This window comes from Vombatus ursinus, unplaced genomic scaffold, assembly GCF_900497805.2.
Source record: "Vombatus ursinus unplaced genomic scaffold, bare-nosed wombat genome assembly UNPS02014773.1, whole genome shotgun sequence".
NCBI classification, from domain to species: Eukaryota; Metazoa; Chordata; class Mammalia; order Diprotodontia; family Vombatidae; genus Vombatus; species Vombatus ursinus.
The window spans coordinates 8067071-8087776 of NW_020954551.1; the positions used below are offsets into that span (position 1 = coordinate 8067071).

Consider the following 20706-nt stretch of genomic DNA (forward strand, 5'->3'; position numbering starts at 1 on the left):
GTCTCTTCCCATCCCTCTTATTTCTAGCAACCGTTCCCTCCATTGATTTTTCCAATTTATCTTGTAGATAGTTTGCTGGCACATAGCTATTTGCATATTGTTTCCCTCATCAGATCGTGAGCTCTCTTTCGCTGAGCTTAGCCCAGCACTTGGCACACAGTGGGTGCCTAATAAATGTTTATGGATGGAATGATTGAAATCATCGCACTTTCCTAGGAATGTCCCCTCCGTTCTTCAGTGACCCAGCCTCAGCCTGCTGAGTAATACAGAAAAAGACTCCAAACTTTATCCTTAGGACATCTGAATAGTTATTTATTGAGAAGCCACAGTTTACCACACTTTTCAACTGTAGGCTTTGTATAAGGCCAAAAGCAAGATAGATTCACTACTATACATAGAAAGGAAAAGCTTCTGGAGGGGCCCCCAGGGTCATGCAGTGACTGGTCAAAATGGAATGTACATGACATATAAAAAACATTGTGAACCAAAATAATTTAAACTATGGTTACATTCTACTGAAATAAATACCCATTATCTTATTATAAACACATTGTATAGCCTAGGATTGTAATTTAAATTTCATCTCTCTTTTTTTTTTACATTTATGATTATTGAAACTTTAAAAAGCAAAATGTTACCACTCGATAGGGCATGGGTCAGTAGAACGTGATTGCTTGGGCCTGGGCTTGCTGGGAAGGTTGTCTCCTCTTACTTGGGCTTAACCTGTGCTGGACATTGGAATGACTGATCCATTGGCACATCACTTTTTGTGGCTAACTGTATGGTCACATGAAAATACATTTCACAAGGACCCAAGAGAGGCTAGCTTAAATTCTGGGGGCCAAAGGAAGAACACAAAAAACTCAGTTATTGGAGCCTCATTTTTCCTTTTTGTTTAAAAAAAACCCAAAGCATTTTTATTTGGGTATTCTTTTATGCAGTTGGGGTCCACATAAAGAGAAACATGATGAACAGTACTTGAGGAACTCATCTTTACCACAATTTACCATCAGTGTGGAAACAGGCTGCGAAGGTAGCCTTGTTTAACTCTGCTTATGACAGGAACATACCAGTCTGTGTATTTTCCGTGAACTGTTTTTAAACAATGGTGCTCCATATTGCTTTGAATTTACAGCTACGAACCCAGGGAACCAATGAATCAATGGAGGTGCTAATCTCGGTACCACACAGCTATTGGTAAACTTCTCATGGGCATTTCGAGTGGACGGAAAATTCCCCTAATGTGGCTATAACTGAATAGGAGAGTAGGGGCATGCATTGATTACAAGGCTATGTCTTAGAGGACCCCTAGGACGGGGAGCTTGCTTTAATCGTCTTCTTCGTCTTCTTCATCACTGTCCTTCATGGTGATTCCCTGAAGACCCCCGCCTTCGCTCACTGAGGCCGTGGCTTCTTCTACAGTAAGTCGGTTTCGAATCGTGTCGTAGGTTTTACTGTTTAAGGTGGAGTCCAGTACCCCTTGTAATCGGAAGTCCCTATAAGTTTTCTAAAGAGGGAAAAGATGCAATGAGAAGGGAAACCGAAGCTTCGTGAGAGAGGAAAAAATAAAACAAGCAAGTTTTGTGAGGTGAGACAACCAACAGACCTCTCATGTTGCATTTTATTTGTTACTAAATCAAAAGCCATGATGTGGAAGTTAGTAAGTGCATTAGAAATTAAAATTCATTTCACGATAAGGAAGGAGGAATTGTAACCAGACACACTGCATCAGATATAGTGGCTTCTGAAGTGTCTGTTTATTCAAAGCCACCAAAAGAAATACCCTCCTACAACTTTCCTTCACTTACGCCTCATTTTTCCTCTTAAGTTAGCAACGTTAACTACTGAGAGATAGAATTAGGGGCATAAATACCAAAGTGAGAGGCCTGTGATCTTTTGTGATTTTTTTTTTTTGGTTGCATCCTGCTTTTTGGTATTTCAACTGCTCTTAGCTGCAGTAATCCAAACACAGTCTCGTTCACATGACAGACATATGTATGTCGGTATAGGGAACGGATCGCAAGCAGCGAAAGTTATGGCGAGGATGAGGCACTAATGTCTCATCAATATGTTGTATGAACATGACTCATTTTTAATCTTCTTTCTACAGAACTTGAGAATTAATTCTATCTATTTTATTTGGTACTTCTTATATGGATTTCAGGGTGTGGGGAAAATTTTTGACTCTTTTTTTTAAGAACAATGGATTGCATATTATTTGGTAATAAGAATTATTGAGGATGACCCAGAAGAGATTCATGCCATGGATCAAATGACTCAAGGTCCCTTCTATCTCTTGAGATTTTATCATATTAGAATCTCTGTCAGTTTCAGGATATTTGAAGCCTCACAGAAATCATATCTCTAGAAAATTCTATAAGATTGTTGGAAAATGACCAGGAACATCTTTCTTATGGTGATTTCATGAAAAAAATTTAAAAGATCTGTCTTTTCCTTCCATTAAATTATTGTCTTGCTGATAAACATTTTTCTACAACCACCACCTTTAGCCATTAAACTGTGAACTCCATGAGAACAGGGGTTGTCTTTTGCCTTTCTTTGAATCTCCAGAGCTTCACACAGTGCCTGGCACATAGTAGGTGCCCAGCAAATGTTATTAACTCCCTAGCACATCATAGATTGCTATGTCTTATCTCTGAAGTGAGGAGGTTGGATTGAATGACCTATGAGATTTTTCCAGCTCTGAATCTAGGCTCCTATGATTTCTGGGTCAAATCATAGCTTCTTCCTGAAGAGTTGAGGGTGTTAACTGAAATTGTTTATAAACGATTCCAGAACCTCCACTCATTCCAGGGAAGAAAGGTTAAATTAGTGGAATGCTCTTACGCAGACCAAATAGCTGGCAAGTGGACTGAATTTTTATTTTCATCATTTATTTTGATGTCCTGTACACACAGCTTCCATGATCTTTAGATTATGGTGGGAGGAAAGGAATCCCAGTCCTCTATTCTAGGTCAATACCAGGACTCTGGGCAAAGTCTCAGCTCTGCCTGTTAAGGCAGAAGAAAAAGCCAGTTTGTTTTTTGACTCAAGCATAGTTTGCATGGAGAACACATTCTCTGGGCACTGCATAGAAGGGATCTATTAAGCCCCTTTAGATAGCGGCTGAACTACATGTTCTCTTAAGATTCCTTCCATGTTTACAATTGTAAGACATTGCCTGCTTTGGTCTGTGATCAAACAGTCATCTAACCTTACTTCCCCATAGCCTGAATGCTCCATTGATGTGGAGACATCCCTGCAAGGTCCAGGGAGCGAGAAATCACTGGGAGGAGGGAATGAGGTTTCATCCTGGACGTCATCAAATCTAGTAGAATTAGGATATTAAGCATGCTCTTCTAACCTGAAGCTTTTCTTAAAGAGAACATTGGGCCATAATTATGGGAACATAAGAGAACACTGAAGCTCGTTGTACCTGAGTCTCCTCCTCTGCGATGTGAAGGGGCTGGACCAGATGGTCTCTGAGGACATTTTTGTCTCTAGATCTGTGGTCTATGCTACACTCACTATAGAAAACTTTGGAAGTTTCAAGTCTCTTCATAGATCAATGCTGGAAAATTCAGCAATGCAGCAGCACGTGTGGGTGTGCATATATGTATCCATGAACACACCTACATATGGATATACTTAATTAGAAGCACCTTTTCTTTTAATGCTCCCAAAATAAGGGTAAGGCAGAAAGGAGCCACATAAGGCTATTTATAACCAGCAGCCAGACAAGGGAAAATGGCCAGTAGACACCGCACCCCCTACCAAGTTAGCTGGAGTCACAAATTTGAGAATTAGGCTGGATCAGTATGTTGAGCTGTGATATTTCTTTTAACAGCTGTCATACACCTCTTCCTAGGATTTGATTTTGGAATTTAGAATCTTTGTAAGGCCAAATCTTCTTGAGAGCAAATTAATATAGATATTAATAATTTTCTTTAATTACCTCAAAATAAACTGTAATTGGTTTTAAGTTATTACTAGGGCTAAAGAGACTCTTAATATGTTTTCCTTAGGGGAAAAATACCCATCCAAGAAGAAAAATAGAAATACATCTTTATCCTTTTGAAAATAGAAATTCATCTAGATTTTACTTTCAAAATATTTTAAAAAGTAGCATATTTGGATTTATTCATTTTTTGAGCTGGCTTTTTTTAAATTTTTGCTGCATATGAATGTTTTTAAACACGACACTGAAAAGCCTCAAATGGAAACTGAAATGATCAAAAACGTATTTACCCCCTTCTGCGAGCTTATTATTTCATGTAAACCACTGTGATTTCACACTGAAATAATTATCATTAGTCCAAGGAGCACACACATACGAACAGGAAAAAAAATACTACTTTGAGGGTATGTGATCTCACCTTTGTGATCTCTTAGAGTTGATTGTATACAGCCATTGTAAAAGAAACTCCTTCAATTAACTATCAGGGCAATCTTGATTTACATTCTCATAGTGATCACAAGCACATATTTAGAAATAGTTATCCGGCAGGATTTCCATGAAATCAAGGGTGGAAAATTTTATTTAATTAAATGGGAAGCAGGATTGGTTAATCGGTAGGATTCATACTCGAGTACAATGAACTCATTTTTTTGGGAAATTGTCAGCACACTATAGTCTTTGTTGAACTGTTGTCTGATAAATCCATAGGGTCTTTGTCCAATTAGGGCAAAGATCTGATCTCAAATTTCATCTTTTTTTTTTTAACAAATACAATGAATCCACCACTCAGATAAAAATTTTAAAAGGATTATCTTATATCATTATTATTAAAATGATTAATTTTAGGATTATCTCATGGAGCTTATTATTTTCTTTCTTTCCTTTTCTTTTTCCTAGGACTACTCTTTTGGAAAAGAAGCCGCAGATATCTGATGAAACATGTGGGCATTAGCTGTTTGCAAAAAAGCATGTTGCCTTTTTTTTTTGGGTTTAATCTTTTACCTTTACCATCCTAATAAGTGTTTTCAGTTGATAAATATGAAGTTGCAAGTCCATCCGGTCTGTCAACCAGGTGCAAATCACGTTCATGGAACTGTTGTACCATTGCTGGAAAAAAGAGACAGAAGTTCTCCAGCAAGCATGTTATAAAGAGGCTTAGGTTTACGAAGCTACAAAGTCCAATGATTAAAGTGGTCGATGGAGAATTTCATCTTGAGAGAGCAGGGTGGATTTATACTTAACAAAAATCAAGTCCTTTCCTGTTGCAAAAAAAGCCCCAATTTATGTACTAGTGTGCCAACATGAAACATAATTCTTCTGCCCATGACCACTTTAACCTCAGAGTGTGGCCAAAACCACTGTCCCCTCGATTCACCCTTAGCTGGGCTTCGAAGTGACTTCTTTTTCTTATCATTTTTACGGTGTTGATAATGCACACCAATGCACGTCAGTTTCCCTAATACCATTTTTCCTAGTTCCCAAAGGCAGGCAATGACTCTTAATGCTGATAGAACTAAACACAGTCACTTACCACTTACCTTAAGGAAACTTCAAACCTCATCTGTGGAACTGGGAATCAGCCTGCGAGGGCCTCGAGGAGCCTGGATTAGGTAAGATGTCTTAGTGTGTTGGGGGCTTCCAGGCGCTAATACAATGAGTGTGGTTTATCTTTAGGACCCAAACGCACGCATGCAGCAGCTTATGTGACCTTGCCTGGACTGTGCAATCTGTTTTAATCTTAACACAAAAAATTATGAAAGATGAAAAAAGCAAATACAAATGAGCTCATTTCAAGCTGTTGAAATCATACTTCCCCCTTAAGGGGGTTAAATCTTGCTTCTTGCCTGTGAAAAATGCTTGAAGCTATGTCACTGCAGACTGCCACCCCTGCAGAGAAGGAAGTCTCTGGCGCGGTATAATTTTGTACTACTGCTCATATATTCATAAATCTCACTCGGAGACATATGAACAGTGTTATAAAGTGTCAGGGTAAAAAAAAAAACACCCTCATCTTTTATACTTCACCAGGTTTCATTGCGTTCTACTGTAATTTACAAAATGTGTATTCACCAAAGAATTTACAAATAAAAATGGAAAGCATCGAGGACAAAGAATGTTAGGGTGCATCTATGCGGCTGTAGTGGAAGAGATGCAGAAAGAATGGGCAGGGAATTTGTACCATGCATTCTCACGCACACACACACATCACACACCAGTGGGGATTCAAAAAGCATAAATAAAAACATGTTTCTTATGATAACTCCACCCTTTCTCACCTAAAGATCATCCAAAATCAGTTTATGCCTAACACTCACAGTTTTCCCAATCCTTATTTCAGACTTAATTTAAAAAAAATTAATCTCGAATTTTTCTTACAAGGTGAAATTTGGCAGTTTCTTCACCTTGCAAGAAACGAGGCCTGTCTCTGTCACCGTGGTTTTTTTTTTTTAAACATTTCCACCCCCCCCAAGTCATATTTGAAATCCATCATTTTTTTTTTGGCTCCTTCTTGTCCCAGCCAATTGCTGGTTCCCTCAGAACTCAGCACAGAAAAGAGCTCACACTACTGTGCTCAAGGCAGCCATGTGTCCTGACAGCCAAATCCTGCTCTTTTAAAGATTATGAAGTTGACATTCAAAATTCCTGGGGGCACCTTGCCCTTCAGCAGGGGGTGATTGCTGGATTCTTAGCTCTTGGTTTGGACCTGACTGGGGGAGAATGGGATGCAGAGCAGATTCTAAAATGGATGGGGTTTCTTACTACTTGTAAAGACTTCTCTAAAGGCAGAAAGGGGAGTTTCCTGGGGTCTAGTCACTCTGGATTCTAGGACTCTGGATATTAAAGATGCCTGGGCAGCCTAGAGCTAACCAACATCTTCCCTCACAGTGTCTGGGGTGTTTGGGACCCAGAGGCCAAAATTGCCCTGAGTGGGTTATGGCTTCAAACTCTACCCACTCTGGCCTTGGGCTGTCATGTCTGGAGTGCCTCAGACCCTCTCAGGATGGGACTGAGAATGGAATTCTGGATGTACAGAGATGGTTCAGTACTCCAAGCAAGCCCAAATGCCCAATCTGGAGAGGGATGTTTTCTGGAGTACTGCATCACCCACCAAGGGCCTCCAGATCTGTCACTGTCACACCAGGCCCAGGAGCCCACTGGCTGGCCCTGGATGGTTGGCCATGCCTTCCCAATGGGCTCTCCTTCTCCTTCCCAGGGGTGTTGCATCCTGAGGCATGTGGCATGCCTCAGAGGAAAGCGAAGGAGGCATGCGGCTCGCTGGCTTCTAGACAGTGGCATTTTGCTTTGGCTGTGAGAATAGACAAGCCACGCACCTCAGCCAAGAAGCCTGGTGTGACATGTCTTTTCTCTTCACTGAGAGACATGCCACCAAAAAAAAAAAAAAAGCTGCAAAGCCCCCCTCCTATTTTGTGTAAGCCGTGCTCATTCTGTTTCATTTCTCTTCCACATGGAGTTTGGAGAGTAAAAAAAAAAAATGCAGCCTACTACCGACATTGTAATCTGTCACCCAAGTGGGGTGGGCCACATGTACATCCAGGGCTCAGCGAGAAAGAGTTCTTACTTGCCACCCCAGCAAGTGCAACCATCCACAGGATGCCCGTGCCTCCTTGCACCTGGCCTGCCGGCTCATTCTAAGAGCTGTCAAATTCCCATCCAAAGAGGGAAAGGACATAAAGTACCTCCTTTCCAGACATAGACATCCCTTACGCCGAAGAGATGGCCTGGAAGGTACTTTAGGGTGCAATGCAATTACATCTTGGTTTATGGGATATGGTGCTTACATCCCAGGAGTTTGGGATGCTGGAAGAAGGTGAGAAAGAGATCCTGCCTTCTAATTGTGAACTTGGCCTATGTGTTACAACTCTTGTTCATCTCACAGTTTTTCGCCCTTTGGGGTGTCTGTCTGTTTAGGTTGATATCTGTTTCTCTCCCTGACTTCAGAAGTCCTTGTGGAATGGATGCCTTATGACTTCTCAGTTAATAAAATATTTGAGGCTTTCTCCTTTTGTTTTTATAGGTCTCCAACTCTGCCTTTTTGGGGAGTTTACAGTAGAATGTAAGCTTCTGGAAGGCAGGAGCTGTTTTTGTTACTACTACCATTCTGTCATTGCATCCTTCCCCGTCTACCACAGGGCTTTGTATATAGTTGGTGCTTAAAGAATGGAATTTGAGAGTATCTCAAAGTAGCAAACCGAGTCAATTAGCTCAGCAGATTTTTTAAAAGTCAGAAATTAGTCGTCAACAAGCATTTTAGAGTGTCTACTATGTGCTAAACATATAACACTAAGTACAGGGCGCTGAGAGCTGAGGATACAATTAAAGGATACACTAGAGTCCGTGCATTGGATTATGAGGGTAGAGATAGTAGGATGAATGTTTTTATTTCAAAATAAAATTAAAACATTAGCCCTAACCTTAACACTCATTTTGTCAGTTGATGCATCTGGTCGTTCTAGTATTAGTAAATGTCTGCTGGATTGGAATACCAGAATCACAATGAAATAATATTCATCATTCTTGGGACAGCAAAATGGCCAAGCAGGTAGTGCTGAACCTAAAGACAGGAAGCCTTGAGTTCAAATCCTGCCTCACATACTTACTTGTAAGTGTGACTTTGGTTTACTCACTTAGTCTCCCCAGCCTCAATTTCCTCATCTGTAAAATGGGGATAGTCATAGCACCTACCTCACAGGTTTCTTGTGAGGATCAAAGGACAGAACTCAAGCAAAATGCTTAGCAATTCTTAATGCACCTAATAAATTCTGGCCATTATTATTATTATGGTTTATACAATACTCTCATTTCTATTTCTGTATGTGATGCTCCCAATGGCCCCAAGATAAAAAATTAAGAATGTAGATAATAATTGTCATTCAGTTGCATCTAACACTTCATGACCCCATGGACCATACTGTCCATGGGTTTTCTTAGTAAAGACACTGGAGTGGTTTGCCATTTCCTTCTCTAGTGGATTAAGGTAAACGGGGTTAAGTGACTTGCCCAGGATCACACAGTTAGTAAGTATCTGAGGTTGGATTTGAACTTAGGTTTTCCTGACTCTAGTGTCAGCACCCTATTCACTGAGCTATCTAGCTGCCTCCTCTAGATAATAATAGTAATCATCAAAATTACAGAAGAATTTGAATGAAAACAATAATTATTACATTAATACTTAAAGAATGTCTTAAAGTTTGCAAGATGCCTTAGGGCAGACATGATCCTCTCCATTTTATGGATGAAGACTGAGGCTTGCATAGGTGCTGTGACTTTCCTGGGGTCACACAGTAGAGCTGAGGCCTTTTGATGCCAAGTGGGGCCTTTCACTGCACCACAGCACACTTAGGCGCCAAAGCTCTGGTCTCAGAACTCTTGAAATGCTTTCATTTCGTAGACATAACTTTCTCTAAATTCACAAGCCTTGGAAGGATGAGCTGACGACATATTATAAGGATCTCATAGTGAGAAAGAGGGGAAGAATCACGTAGAAAATTGAGTTCTGAACCCAGAGAGATCTGAGTTCAAGTCCTGACCCTTCTGCTTCCTACCTGAGGGACTTTACCAAATCCTTTGAGGTCTCTGGGCTTCAATTTCCTCACCTGTAAAATGAAGAGCTAGGATCCCCTGAGCTTTTCTGTGATGCATACTGAAAGTGACCTTCATTTACCCTCTTAATGTTCTAGGCAAATGTCTAGGACTACAAGTGACATATGAATTGCTGATTTGAATTGATGGAAGGATTTCATATACCAGGAGTTTCCCTACTCTGATGAAACAATGGATTAATCTAAGCATTTATTAAATGCCACATTAGGCATTAGAGAATTCAAAAGTATGGCCCCTCCCCCCCAAAAAAAAGAAAGAGAAAAAAAACCTAGCCAACATTTACATAACACCTACTATGTGCCAGGCATTGTGCTAAGCACTTTACAGATATTATCTCATTTGATCCTCACAACAACCCTGGGACATAGGTGCTATTATTATCCTCCCTGGGGCATAGGTGCTATTATTATCCTCCTTTTATAGATGAGGAAACTGAGGCAAACAGGGGTGAAATGACTTGCCCAGGGTCATATGACTAGTATGTGTCTAAGGCCAGATTTGAACTCAGGTCTTTCTGATGCCAGGCCATATGGCATGTGCCAAGCTGCCCCTTAAAGAGGAGTGAGTATTAAACCCTAAAAAGCTTGCTAAGTATAAAGGACACACTTTAACAGAATAGGAAAGAAAATAATGAACTGGGTTTGAAGAGAAGAGCCTAATTTGGCATGTTTCTGGATCAATGATCTTTTCTGCTGGAAGCAGTTCTCATTGCTAGCATCTTTTACCACTCAGGAGCATATTTGAGCTCAGGAGTATTAATTAGCAACTTCTCCAATTGTCTTTTAAATTTAGAAATAAAAATAGTGCTGGAGAAAGAAAGCCTCTACCCTCCTAAGTGCTGTATCCGAAGCACCATGGAGAAATGAGGGAAGGTGTTTGACCAGTGCAACGTTGGGCATCTCTGAGGTATCCCTTCATAACTATTGACTTACATCTTTCAATGGCCATGGACAGTCAAAAAATGGAGTCTCTGCTCCATTCAGTCAGGGCTCCAGATTTTTCTTCAAGCCTTGGGAGTTTGACCCAAGCCTTGAGTGATTCACTTTCCTCCCCTCTTCTCTCCCTCCCTCCTGGCTGGAGTGATTACACACTGAAGGCAAGATGAGAAGCGAATGACTTCCCAAGGAAAAGAAGGTAACACTATTTTCTCTAGGAGTAGATTGAGTTTCAAGTCCAAATAAGTGGCATGTCACTTTTTCTTAGGCCTAATCAGTTCAATTGCAAAGTTGCCTGCTTACTGGGTAGTCATCATATACCATTAAGCCATATTTAATCTAGAAAATACAGTTTTTGGGCTAAATATCTTGAACCCTTTACCAACCCATCTTAAAATTACTCTTGGGTTCATGTTGGATCAGGGCCTTGTATAAAGTAGGTGTTTAATAAATGGTGATTGAATGATTAAATGATTTGTCATCCAGATGCTATGAGGTTCACTGCACTATAACTAAAGTGACGGCCCAGACAGGAAGGGCGCATTATTATTTTAATATACAGATATTGACTTGACATTGTGGAGAGAGTGACGAAGACCTGGCTTAGAAAATCTTGTCTTTGATCTATGTGTTAGCTGTTTGATCCTGGGCAAGTCCTAGCTTGTGGGGACCCCAGTTTCCTAAGCTATACAAGAAGATTAAACTAGATGGCCTTTGAGGTCTTCTGGTTCTAAATTCAGGAGTATTGCATTTGGAAACAGCAATCCCACCTTTGACATTTACTAGCTATGTCATGGTGGGTGAGCTCCTCTCCTTCTCTGGGCCTCAGTTTCCTCAACTGTAAGTAGGGATAACACTTCTTCAGCCTCTTCCTCACAAGGCTGTTATTGAGGCTTAAATGAAAAAAAAATATGTGTAAACTGCTTGGCAAAACTTTTAGTGCCATGCAAATGACAGCTATGATGATGATTCCACAGAAGAATTCCGTTATGATTAATTAAAGATGATTGTGATGTATACTTAGCTATAACATGGATCATGGCCCCAAACATGACAATGGCATAGAGTAAAAAGTTCATTACAGAATCTCACAGGGGTCATAAACTTTCAGTTGGAAGGGACCTTAGGGGTCATTTAACTCAAGTAAATGGAGAAACCAATGCCCAGAGTTCATAGGAGCATAGGTTTAGAGCTGGGAGGGACCTTAGGGACTATTTAGCCCAACCTCCTCATTTTACTGGTGAGGAAACTGAGGTCCAGAGAAATTCAATGATTTGCCCAAGGTCAAATAGGAGGTAAGTGGCAGAATTGGTATTTGAATCCAGGTCTTTTTATTTTAAATCCAGCATTCTTTCCATTGCATCCTGCTCCCTCTAACTTTCTATGTAGTAGCCCTCATCTTAGGCCATGACACATTTGTGGTAAAGGGATTCCGTGTTAGCAACTAGAAACTTTGATGTTGGAGTCTGAGAGCAAAATGCTAGTCAATTAACTGTCCTGTTGTTCCAGTTATCATCTTTGGGACTTCTGGATGCAAACACCCCTCCTTAGCCCCTACTCCCTTGTATGGGTTGCTTCCTATTCTAATGTAAGCTCCCTGAGGGCAGAAAATGTCTTGCTTTTCTATTTTATTTCTAGCATTTAGTACAGTGCTTGGCACATGGTAAGTACTAAGCTTCTTCATTCATGTATTCATTTATAATACCTAGAGAAAATCTTCCAGAATTTAAAAAATGGAAAATCTTATTGCCTTGGATTTTAATCACTTTAGGTCTATACTTTCCAACCTATGCATCACCACCCTTGGTGGGGAAGTGCTTTGAAAGGTTAAAACATAATCGAATGGAATTATTCTTCTTATTTCAAGAAAACCAGGGTAAATTTGGTTCTTCAGGCATGGGTCATTTCGCTACCCATAACTGAAATTTAATTTAGCCTCCCAAATGGTGATACAAGAAATTGTGTCTACATGCTCAATTTGACTTGCTTCTCCTCCTTCCAGTCTACAGGCTCAACTCATCTTGCTTCTCTTCCTTCCCATTCTTTCAAATCAAACAAAAAATAAATCCTGAATCTGTTTAAACTTTATCTATCTATCTATCTATCTATCTATCTATCTATCTATCCTTCCTTCTTTTTATCTATCCATCCTTCCATTTATACATCCAACCATTTATCCATCCATCCATCCATCTACTTATCTATCCTTCCTTCCTTCTATTTATCCATCTTTCCATCTATCCATCCATCTATCTATCCATCCATCCTTCCTTCTATTTATCTACCTATCCATCCATCCTTCCTTCTATTTATCTATCCATCTATCATGTATCTATCCATCTGTCTATCATTTATTTATGTATATTTTTGGGATGGGGGGATGGGATAACTACCAAAAACCAGAAGAGGCGATGTGGGCTATTAATTGAATTCAACCCATTTTAAGGGCAATTTTTAAAAAATAACAACATAGTGAACTTTGCCAACTTGAGTCTTTTAGCCAAAAGGCTGGATGAAGACATCAGAAGAAAGCTCTGTAGGTAAAGAAATGTGAGAGAGTCTTTCTATGGAACATAAGACAACAATGGTGTTTCTGGCTCACTACTTTGATAAGTTCAGAGGGCCAACCAGGGAGAAAACCCTTTTAGAGCCTGGGCTGTCTAATAAGACAGTGAAATATTGCTGGCACGGGGACAATAGAAAAGACAATAATCATGATAATACTGTAACTACAACCACTTGATCAGGCCCTTGGTTTTACTTTTCAATGACCAAAGATGGTTATTTTTTCCACCCGTCCTCCCCTGCTGGCCCTTCTAAGCCTGCTTGAATTGCTAAACTGAAATACTATCATGAAATCTTTTATTTTTTAGACTTTCAAGAGATATATTTCTTTCTTTCAACTTGAGTAACTTAAGAGCATGTGAAAGACCTCATCCAGAGAAAAAGGCCACTGGGCTTGTCTTTGCAGCTTTTCCAAAGCAGCCTTAGCTTTGTTAAATTGAAGCCATGAATGTGGGTTCTTCTTGAATAGAAACTAGGAGGGACCAGGTCAAGTGACAGCTATCAAAGGCAGCTGGGGGGTATGGTGGATTTGAACCCAAGTTATCCTGATCATGAGTCCTGTGTTCTGTTCTCTCTTTCAGAGGGGGAACATGGCTTCATATATAATTTCAGTGCAACTCTCCAGGCCTAAGGTCAAGGCCCTGATTCACCCAATGGGTCAGATTATAGTAGGCCTCTGGATTTTGGGTGGAATTCCCTAGGAAACAAAAACCAGCCTCTGAAGATGACCAGTCTTTGCTTTGTTTTTACAAATGGAGACAGTGGCAAAGGTGCACCCCTTTGCCAAGGACCCCAGTCTTTCAGAATGTAATCCATTACTAGAGCTGTTCTGAGGAATGATTGTTTCTCAGGCACGGGGAGGCACTCGTTCTTCAAAAAGGCTCCAGGGACTCCACCTGAGACTGCAAAGCTTAGGACAACCCTTCTCTACCCCAGCCAGAGGGTCTGATGAGGTGGGCGTTGAGGTCTCTAATCAGGGTGAGTTTTTTTTTCATTTTTGGCTTCTGTAATTACTGGTGCGCACACCCTCAAACAACCCGGGTCCAGCCCTCTCAAAGACGTCCTTCATTGGGTCAAAGAGAGTGCCAAGGAGTAAGTTTGGCCTTAGGTTGCCTCTTAACATTTTGTTTGTCATGGATCCCTCTGGCATGCTGGTGAAGTGTAGGTACCCGTTCTCAGAAGGAGGTTTTTTTTTAAATAATTGAAGGAAATGCTAAATTTCAATTGGAGCTAAATGAAAATAAAGACAATTTCCCCCTCCAAGTTCCCAGAACCCCCGAAATCTATCCATGGAATCCCCAGGTTAAGACCTCCTGCTCTATTATCTGACTGAGAAGCTGACCACAGTAGCTGCAGCCCTCCCAAACTGCGGCTTTCAATTGTTAAACTCCCTTTCATGTAGCAGCCTCTATTGTAAAGAAGCAAAAACCTCGAGGAAATACAGAAAGTACATTAACCAGAGGGGAAGAAATATATTCCAAGCAGCAGCTTACTTGAAATTTTTGACTTTCTTTTTTATAAAGGATTCTCAGATTCTTCTCTTTCTCTGAAGGTCAAAGCATTTTTAGGAGATTATTATTTATACCTCTCAGGAAAGGTACAAAGGCTAGACCTTTATTCAAAAAAGCAACCATCTACTCAAAGGAAATTTATGGCCATCCCTCAGTTGTCCTAAATCCTGACATACAAAAAAGAGTCCGACAAGCAGAAAACTTTGATGATGTGAATCACAAATCCATCCTGGGACCTATTCTCTTACCAGAAGAAACAAAAGACAACATGGCTCCCTAACCTGAAGTCAGGCCTATCTGTGTTATTGACACCGAGGAGGTCTGCCAGAGTCCCTACAGGAGCCCTTTTGAATGCAAATCCAGTTGGGGGGATGTTTATTTTAAGACTTAATAGCTATCTTGCACTTTACCATTTGCCAAGCATTTTACAAATATTATCTCATTTGATACCCACAACAACCTTGTGAAGAAGGTGCTATTATTATCGCCATTTTTACAGATGGGGAAAACTGAGGTTTAAGTGACTTGCTCAGGGTCACATGGCCAGTAATCGTCAGGATTTGAACTCAGGTCTTCCCGATTCCCAAGTCCAGTACTCAATCCATGATGCTACCTTGCTGTCTGGAAGAAGACTTCCTTTCTTTTAGGTGGTGCAATGCTACAATCAACAGCCTTCTCAGTCTTATCTAATCATCTTGGTCAAGGCCCCAGGGCAACTCAATCAGGGCTAAGCTATACTGGAGAGAAGGCCATTTCTGAGTCACCATAGAGAAACAAGCCTCTCAGGACTTGGGACACTGAAAGGTTCAGTGACTTGTCTATGGGATGAGGGGGTGGGGGTGGGGGAGACAGAGAGAGAGAGAGAGAGAGACAGAGAGAGACAGAGACATAGACAGAAAGAGAAACAAATTAATAAATTAATAATGAATGTGTTGGTGTCATCAGATCTATTCTTCGTTCTTTGCAGACTCAAAGGCCAATCTAAATATAGTGACCCAATCTTGATATAGAATGATGGTCCATGGTCATGTAGCAGGACTTGAAACCCGGTCTTCCTAGTTTCAAGGATGTCCCCTTAGGCACAATGTCATTATGTCTCTCTGTGTGGGGCATGGAAAGGGCACTGGGCCTGGAGTCAGGAAGTGAGTTCAAATCTGGCCTCAGACTCTTACTAGCTGTGATATCCTGAGCAAATCACTTACCTGTTTGCCTCAGATTCCTCATCTGTAAAATGAGCTGGAGAAGGAAATGGCAAAGCAGTTCTGCATCTTTACCAAGAAGACCCCACATGGGGTCCTGAAGAGTCAGACACAACTGAACAGCATTTAACAAGTGATTTTTGAGGGGGCAGTGCTGAAACAACTCAGGGGAACATAGAGGTCTCACAACATTTCTTTTTACCATAGTAACTGTTGTGAAAGATGAGGAAAAAACCAATCATCAGCCTTAAAAAGGAAGACAAAAATGAAGAATGTGAATCTCAACTAGTACACATATGAGTGTTTTTAAAGTAAGGTTTTGGGGGAGTTAATCTATACCAAGAATTAGGTCACAATCTCCAGAGACTTTGGCTATGAAAAGAAGAACAGATCTGATGATATTATATTTATATAAGAACATATCTGATGATGATACATCCATTCTCTCTCTGTGTCTGTTTGTCTCTATCTCTCTTATTTTTCCTTTCCTCTCCTTTCCCTCTTCTCTCCCTTCTTTTCTCTTCCTTCTTTTCCTCCTTCCCTCCCTCTCTTCTTTCTTTTTTCTTCCTTCCTTCCTTTCTATTTTCCTTCCTTCCTCTTTATTTTCCTTCCTCTTTCCTTCCCTCTCTCCTTCCCTCCCTCCCTCTCTGCTTCCCTCCCTCCCTCTTTCCTTCCTTGCTTCCTTCTTTATCCACAGGAAGTCTCTAAATCTCTGTTCCTGAATTCAATGAAATCCAGGGACCAAGAATAGGAACATTTCATTAAGAATGTAATTATTCTAGAGAATGCAGAAATTCAAGCAAGAAAAAAAATAGAGGAGGGAAGAGAGAAAGAGGAAGCAAGGAGAGAGATAGAGATAGAGAGAGAGAGAATTTTTGGTATTTCATGACACATCACCTAAAACATTTTTAATGAAGACCCTTTTCTCTCTAAGCACGATTGTAATGAAGTCATACTTGGTAAGCGGCAGAAATTCCTCCCTTCTGCCCGTTCAGCCCCTTTCTTTCCATGAAAGTCTGCTTTTCTCAAAAGACAGCAGTTTCTCCTTCTCCAGCGTTGCTTCCACTACCACAGACTTATTAAGGTTTGGAATATACACTCAGGCAAACCTTATTGTAGGAAACAATTAAAGGGAATTAGTCTAATAATAGGAGGCGAAGCAGCTTTTGCCCTTCCCAGAGTAACGACTCCTGCATGGAATAGTTATACTCATAAAAATCATGTATTTCTTAAATGCATTAAAATGATCTGAGCACCAAGCCTTGGCAATTAACACGGGCCCACTGAGGAGTGCTTATTCCCCCCGGCTAAGGGGGATTAATCTCCGTATTAGCTCCAGCAAGGTCTTCCTTCAATGAAAATACATTAGAAGGAATTTGATTTGGAGGCAAATGCCCTGCATGCAAGAGCTTTCACATGAGGTTTAATTTCCCTCTCATCTTGTAGGGTGGCTAGGTAGTAAGAGAATGCCTAGCTTCATCATGGGGCATGGAGAGTAGCCGGTGTCAAGGGTAGGTCTTGGTACCTTTCCCTTTGGCAGACCTTCAGACTGAGAACGTGATGGCCTGAGTTCCTACAGATGGTACTCCACCTTCCCTTCCTAGGGAACCTGCTTAACTCTCTCTTCACTGCTTGGCACATAGTAAGTGCTACAGAGATGTTAGTTATCATTATTATTAATCTTCCATTCTCCAACCTCATCTTCCAAGCACAGAGTGGTCAGGGATGGACCAAAGGCAGTGGACAGATTGGGAAGTTCTAGGCCTTGTTAAGAAGTGACCGCTTGGGGGTGGGGTGGGAAAGAGAAGACATTGGGGGGGAGCTCTATCTCTGACCCTGGTGGCTTTGTCACCTTGACAACTCCCCCCTCCCCAAGTCCACCAAAAGAACAAGCTTAATTTTCTTTCTTTTTCTTCTCTTTCTCCCCTACCCTTCACCGAAGACACGCAAAACGTACGCCATCCAACATAAAGTCGCCGAAATAGCAATCTTGTCTCTGAATATATAAATTGCAAAAATTGATATGAATAAATCTGCAAGTAACGCACTGATTGTGGCACTTTTTTTTTTCTTTCCAAACCCGCTCTGGGTTCCTCTGCTCTCGGGGAGGTGGTGTTATTACACATCCCCAAGAACATCTGCAAACTGCGGGCTCCTTTCGTTAGAACTGAATGGAGGCCTGACCTCCTGTTCCTTGCCATGAACCTGGAGTTCACACTCATATTTTGCATGTTACAGGAAGCTACAGCTCGCCCCAGGGGTGCTGCACACAGAATCTCAGAAGCCAGATGCAGCCCTGCCTCTCCAGGCACCTGAAGGAGTATTCGGTCCCCATTCAAAAGCAGGTCCCCGACCAGTCGCTACAGGTCACTCAGGCTTCTCTGAAGAGGAGGACAAAACCAGGAATGCTTCTAGGGCTGGGCTGTCAGCAGGGAAGCAGGGGATTACAAGGGACCTGTGACTCTGCCTCTTTCTGCCTTTGCTGGTAGTTTTTTTTGTGTGTGAACAAGAGCCATACAACAGATTGAGCCTGGTATAAAGGCCTGAGACTGTGCAAAGGAACCCCACTGAGCTTCAGCTGTGCTCGCAATTAGCAATAGACATGGGATGATTATTGTTGTGGTAGCTGATGGCAATGCAAAGTGACAAGTTTTATGGGGGGAAGTTAGGAGGAGTGGGGATTGGTGTGCGGCAAGTTTTTCCCCCTCTTTTTCTTTCTTTCTTTCTTTCTTTCTCTCTTTCTCCCTCCCCCCAACCCCCCTGCAAAACCGGTCTTTCGGAGGCTGCAACCTAGACTAGTCAAAGCTCTTTCCCCTCTATCACTCAAAAGAGCCTTATAGAACTGCTGAAAGAATATATTTTTTTCATTCCTCTCGGCCCTTCAGAATGGGGTTTTCTAGGTCAGAGCTTCCTTACTTCCCTATTTAAGGTCCCCAAATACCCATTTGCCTCAAATTAGCAGAACGCTTGTAGTTAAAGGCATGAGATTAAGCATACAGAATGACTCAGCAGGTGACTGCTGGGTAGATTTGGGGGTTGAGAAGTCTTTAAAACTGACTACAAGACATTATATACTTCTGACAAAAGAACATAGCAATCCTACCTGCTTCCTTCAGCCACCGTTGTTTGTCTATTATTATGTGCTTTAATGCTTATGAGAGCAGAACTATTGGTGATACTACTCAATTACCATAGTAACTCACACCCGTGACCTCTTATTTCAGCAGTTGCTTCCCCACTTGGACCAATCCGGGCTGTTCGCATCTATTTAAAATGGTGACACGGAGTGCTCAGGAGAGCCCCGAATGCAGGCAGGCTCCTCTTTATTTTGGGGGGAGGGGCGGGGTGTTGTCTCGGGACCTGAACTGATTTGGAAATGTTGAGCTCAGGCCTTCAGATTAACCTTTCCAATGGAAGGTGTTCCAAGACTCTTGGATTGGAGGATTCCCTCTGATGACATTATGGAAACCCAGGACAATGCCCAGGGGAAAGAAAAGAATGGGCATTGGTTCTCAGGAGACCAGGAGCCCTCCAGCTGCCCTAAGATCCATGACTGCTTTCACTTGTCCCCAGGCTTTCTCCTCCAAAGTTAGGCAAAAAGAAAAACAGAGACTATTTTCTAGGTTATCCATTCCTATCAGTGGGACTCCATACATAATGTACTGGGGGTGGGGTACTAACATCAAAATGGAAATTGATGAAATACTCATTGGAACTAAATGGTCGTGACTCTGAATGCTAACTTTCTCATTTTCACGTTTTTTAGGGAGTGCTACCTCTGGAGTCAGTTCAAATCCCACCCTAGATACTTACTACTTGAACAAATTATTCAACCTCTGTGGGCCTCAGTTTCTTCATATGTAAAATGAAGGGACTGGACTAAATTATCCTCGGGGTCTCTTCCAGCTTTAAATTTATAGTCCTTTGAAATTAGTGGGAGCATAAATATCTGTAATTATAATATGCAGCAATAAATGTGTATGTATATATGTATATATACATATGTGTGTATGTGTGTACATGTGTTTTTGTATATGTACGTGCATGTGCATGTGCATGTGTGTATGTATGTGTATGTATATGTATATGTATATGTATATGTATATGTATATGTATATGTATATGTATGTATACATTGTCTCTCCCTTTACAATCTAAACTCCTTAAAGGCAGGGACTGTTTACTCTTTCTTTGTATCTTCAGTGCTTATCATGGTGCCTAAATGTGATAATGCTCCTTTTTTGATGGATTGATCACCTATACTAAATCAACTCATTTGCAAGCATCTATTAAACACATACTACATGCCACACATTGTACTATGACTGAAGGTACGAAGATAAAAAAGAATAATGTGCCCTCAACCCATATGACAATCCATAGAGTATATATCATTATTATAGGTTCATAAGTTCAGAAGGGATCTAAGAGCTACCTAGTGATCTTATAGATAAGGAGACTGAGGCCCTGAGGGATGAAGGCATTTGCCCGAGGTCACCCAGAGAGAAAGTGACAGAGGTGCTGGGGTCTGAACCTAGGTCTTCTGATACCTAATACAATTCTCTATTCCATAGATATGTACAAAGGAGAAAAAAAAGAAAACTTCAACATGCGATAAGCCCACATAGAATAATTTGGTTATGTTGGTGCTATGGTTCATAAAATAATCAAAGTTTAGCTATTGAGGGGACCTTTGGGGGGAATCTAGCCATAGGAATCTTAAGATTTAAACCTGGGTTAGACTTCAATGGTTACCCAGTCATGGTGATTCACAGCTCCAGAAATGGGGGGACCCCTAGCTCAGGGGGACCCCAACTCTAGCCCATCCTCCTCATTTAACAGATGATGAAACTGAGGCCCAGAAGTGACTGCCCAGTCATACTAATTAGTGATACAGTTGGGACTAAAACACGTGT

At 41.1% G+C, this 20706-nt stretch overlaps 1 protein-coding gene across 1 annotated transcript in view; it reads right to left on the reverse strand.

Moving 5' to 3' along the window:
* Nucleotides 1-284: 284 nt before the first annotated feature.
* Nucleotides 285-20706, reverse strand: part of CADPS (calcium dependent secretion activator) — a 464921-nt gene continuing 444499 nt past the window's right edge. Inside the window, exons 25-26 of the mRNA XM_027864021.1 lie at nucleotides 4961-5065; nucleotides 285-1507 (exon numbers count right to left, since the gene is read on the reverse strand). Of these exons, the coding sequence (XP_027719822.1) occupies nucleotides 1328-1507; nucleotides 4961-5065 (285 nt within the window). The 3' untranslated portion in view covers nucleotides 285-1327. The remainder of the gene's footprint in view (nucleotides 1508-4960; nucleotides 5066-20706) is intronic.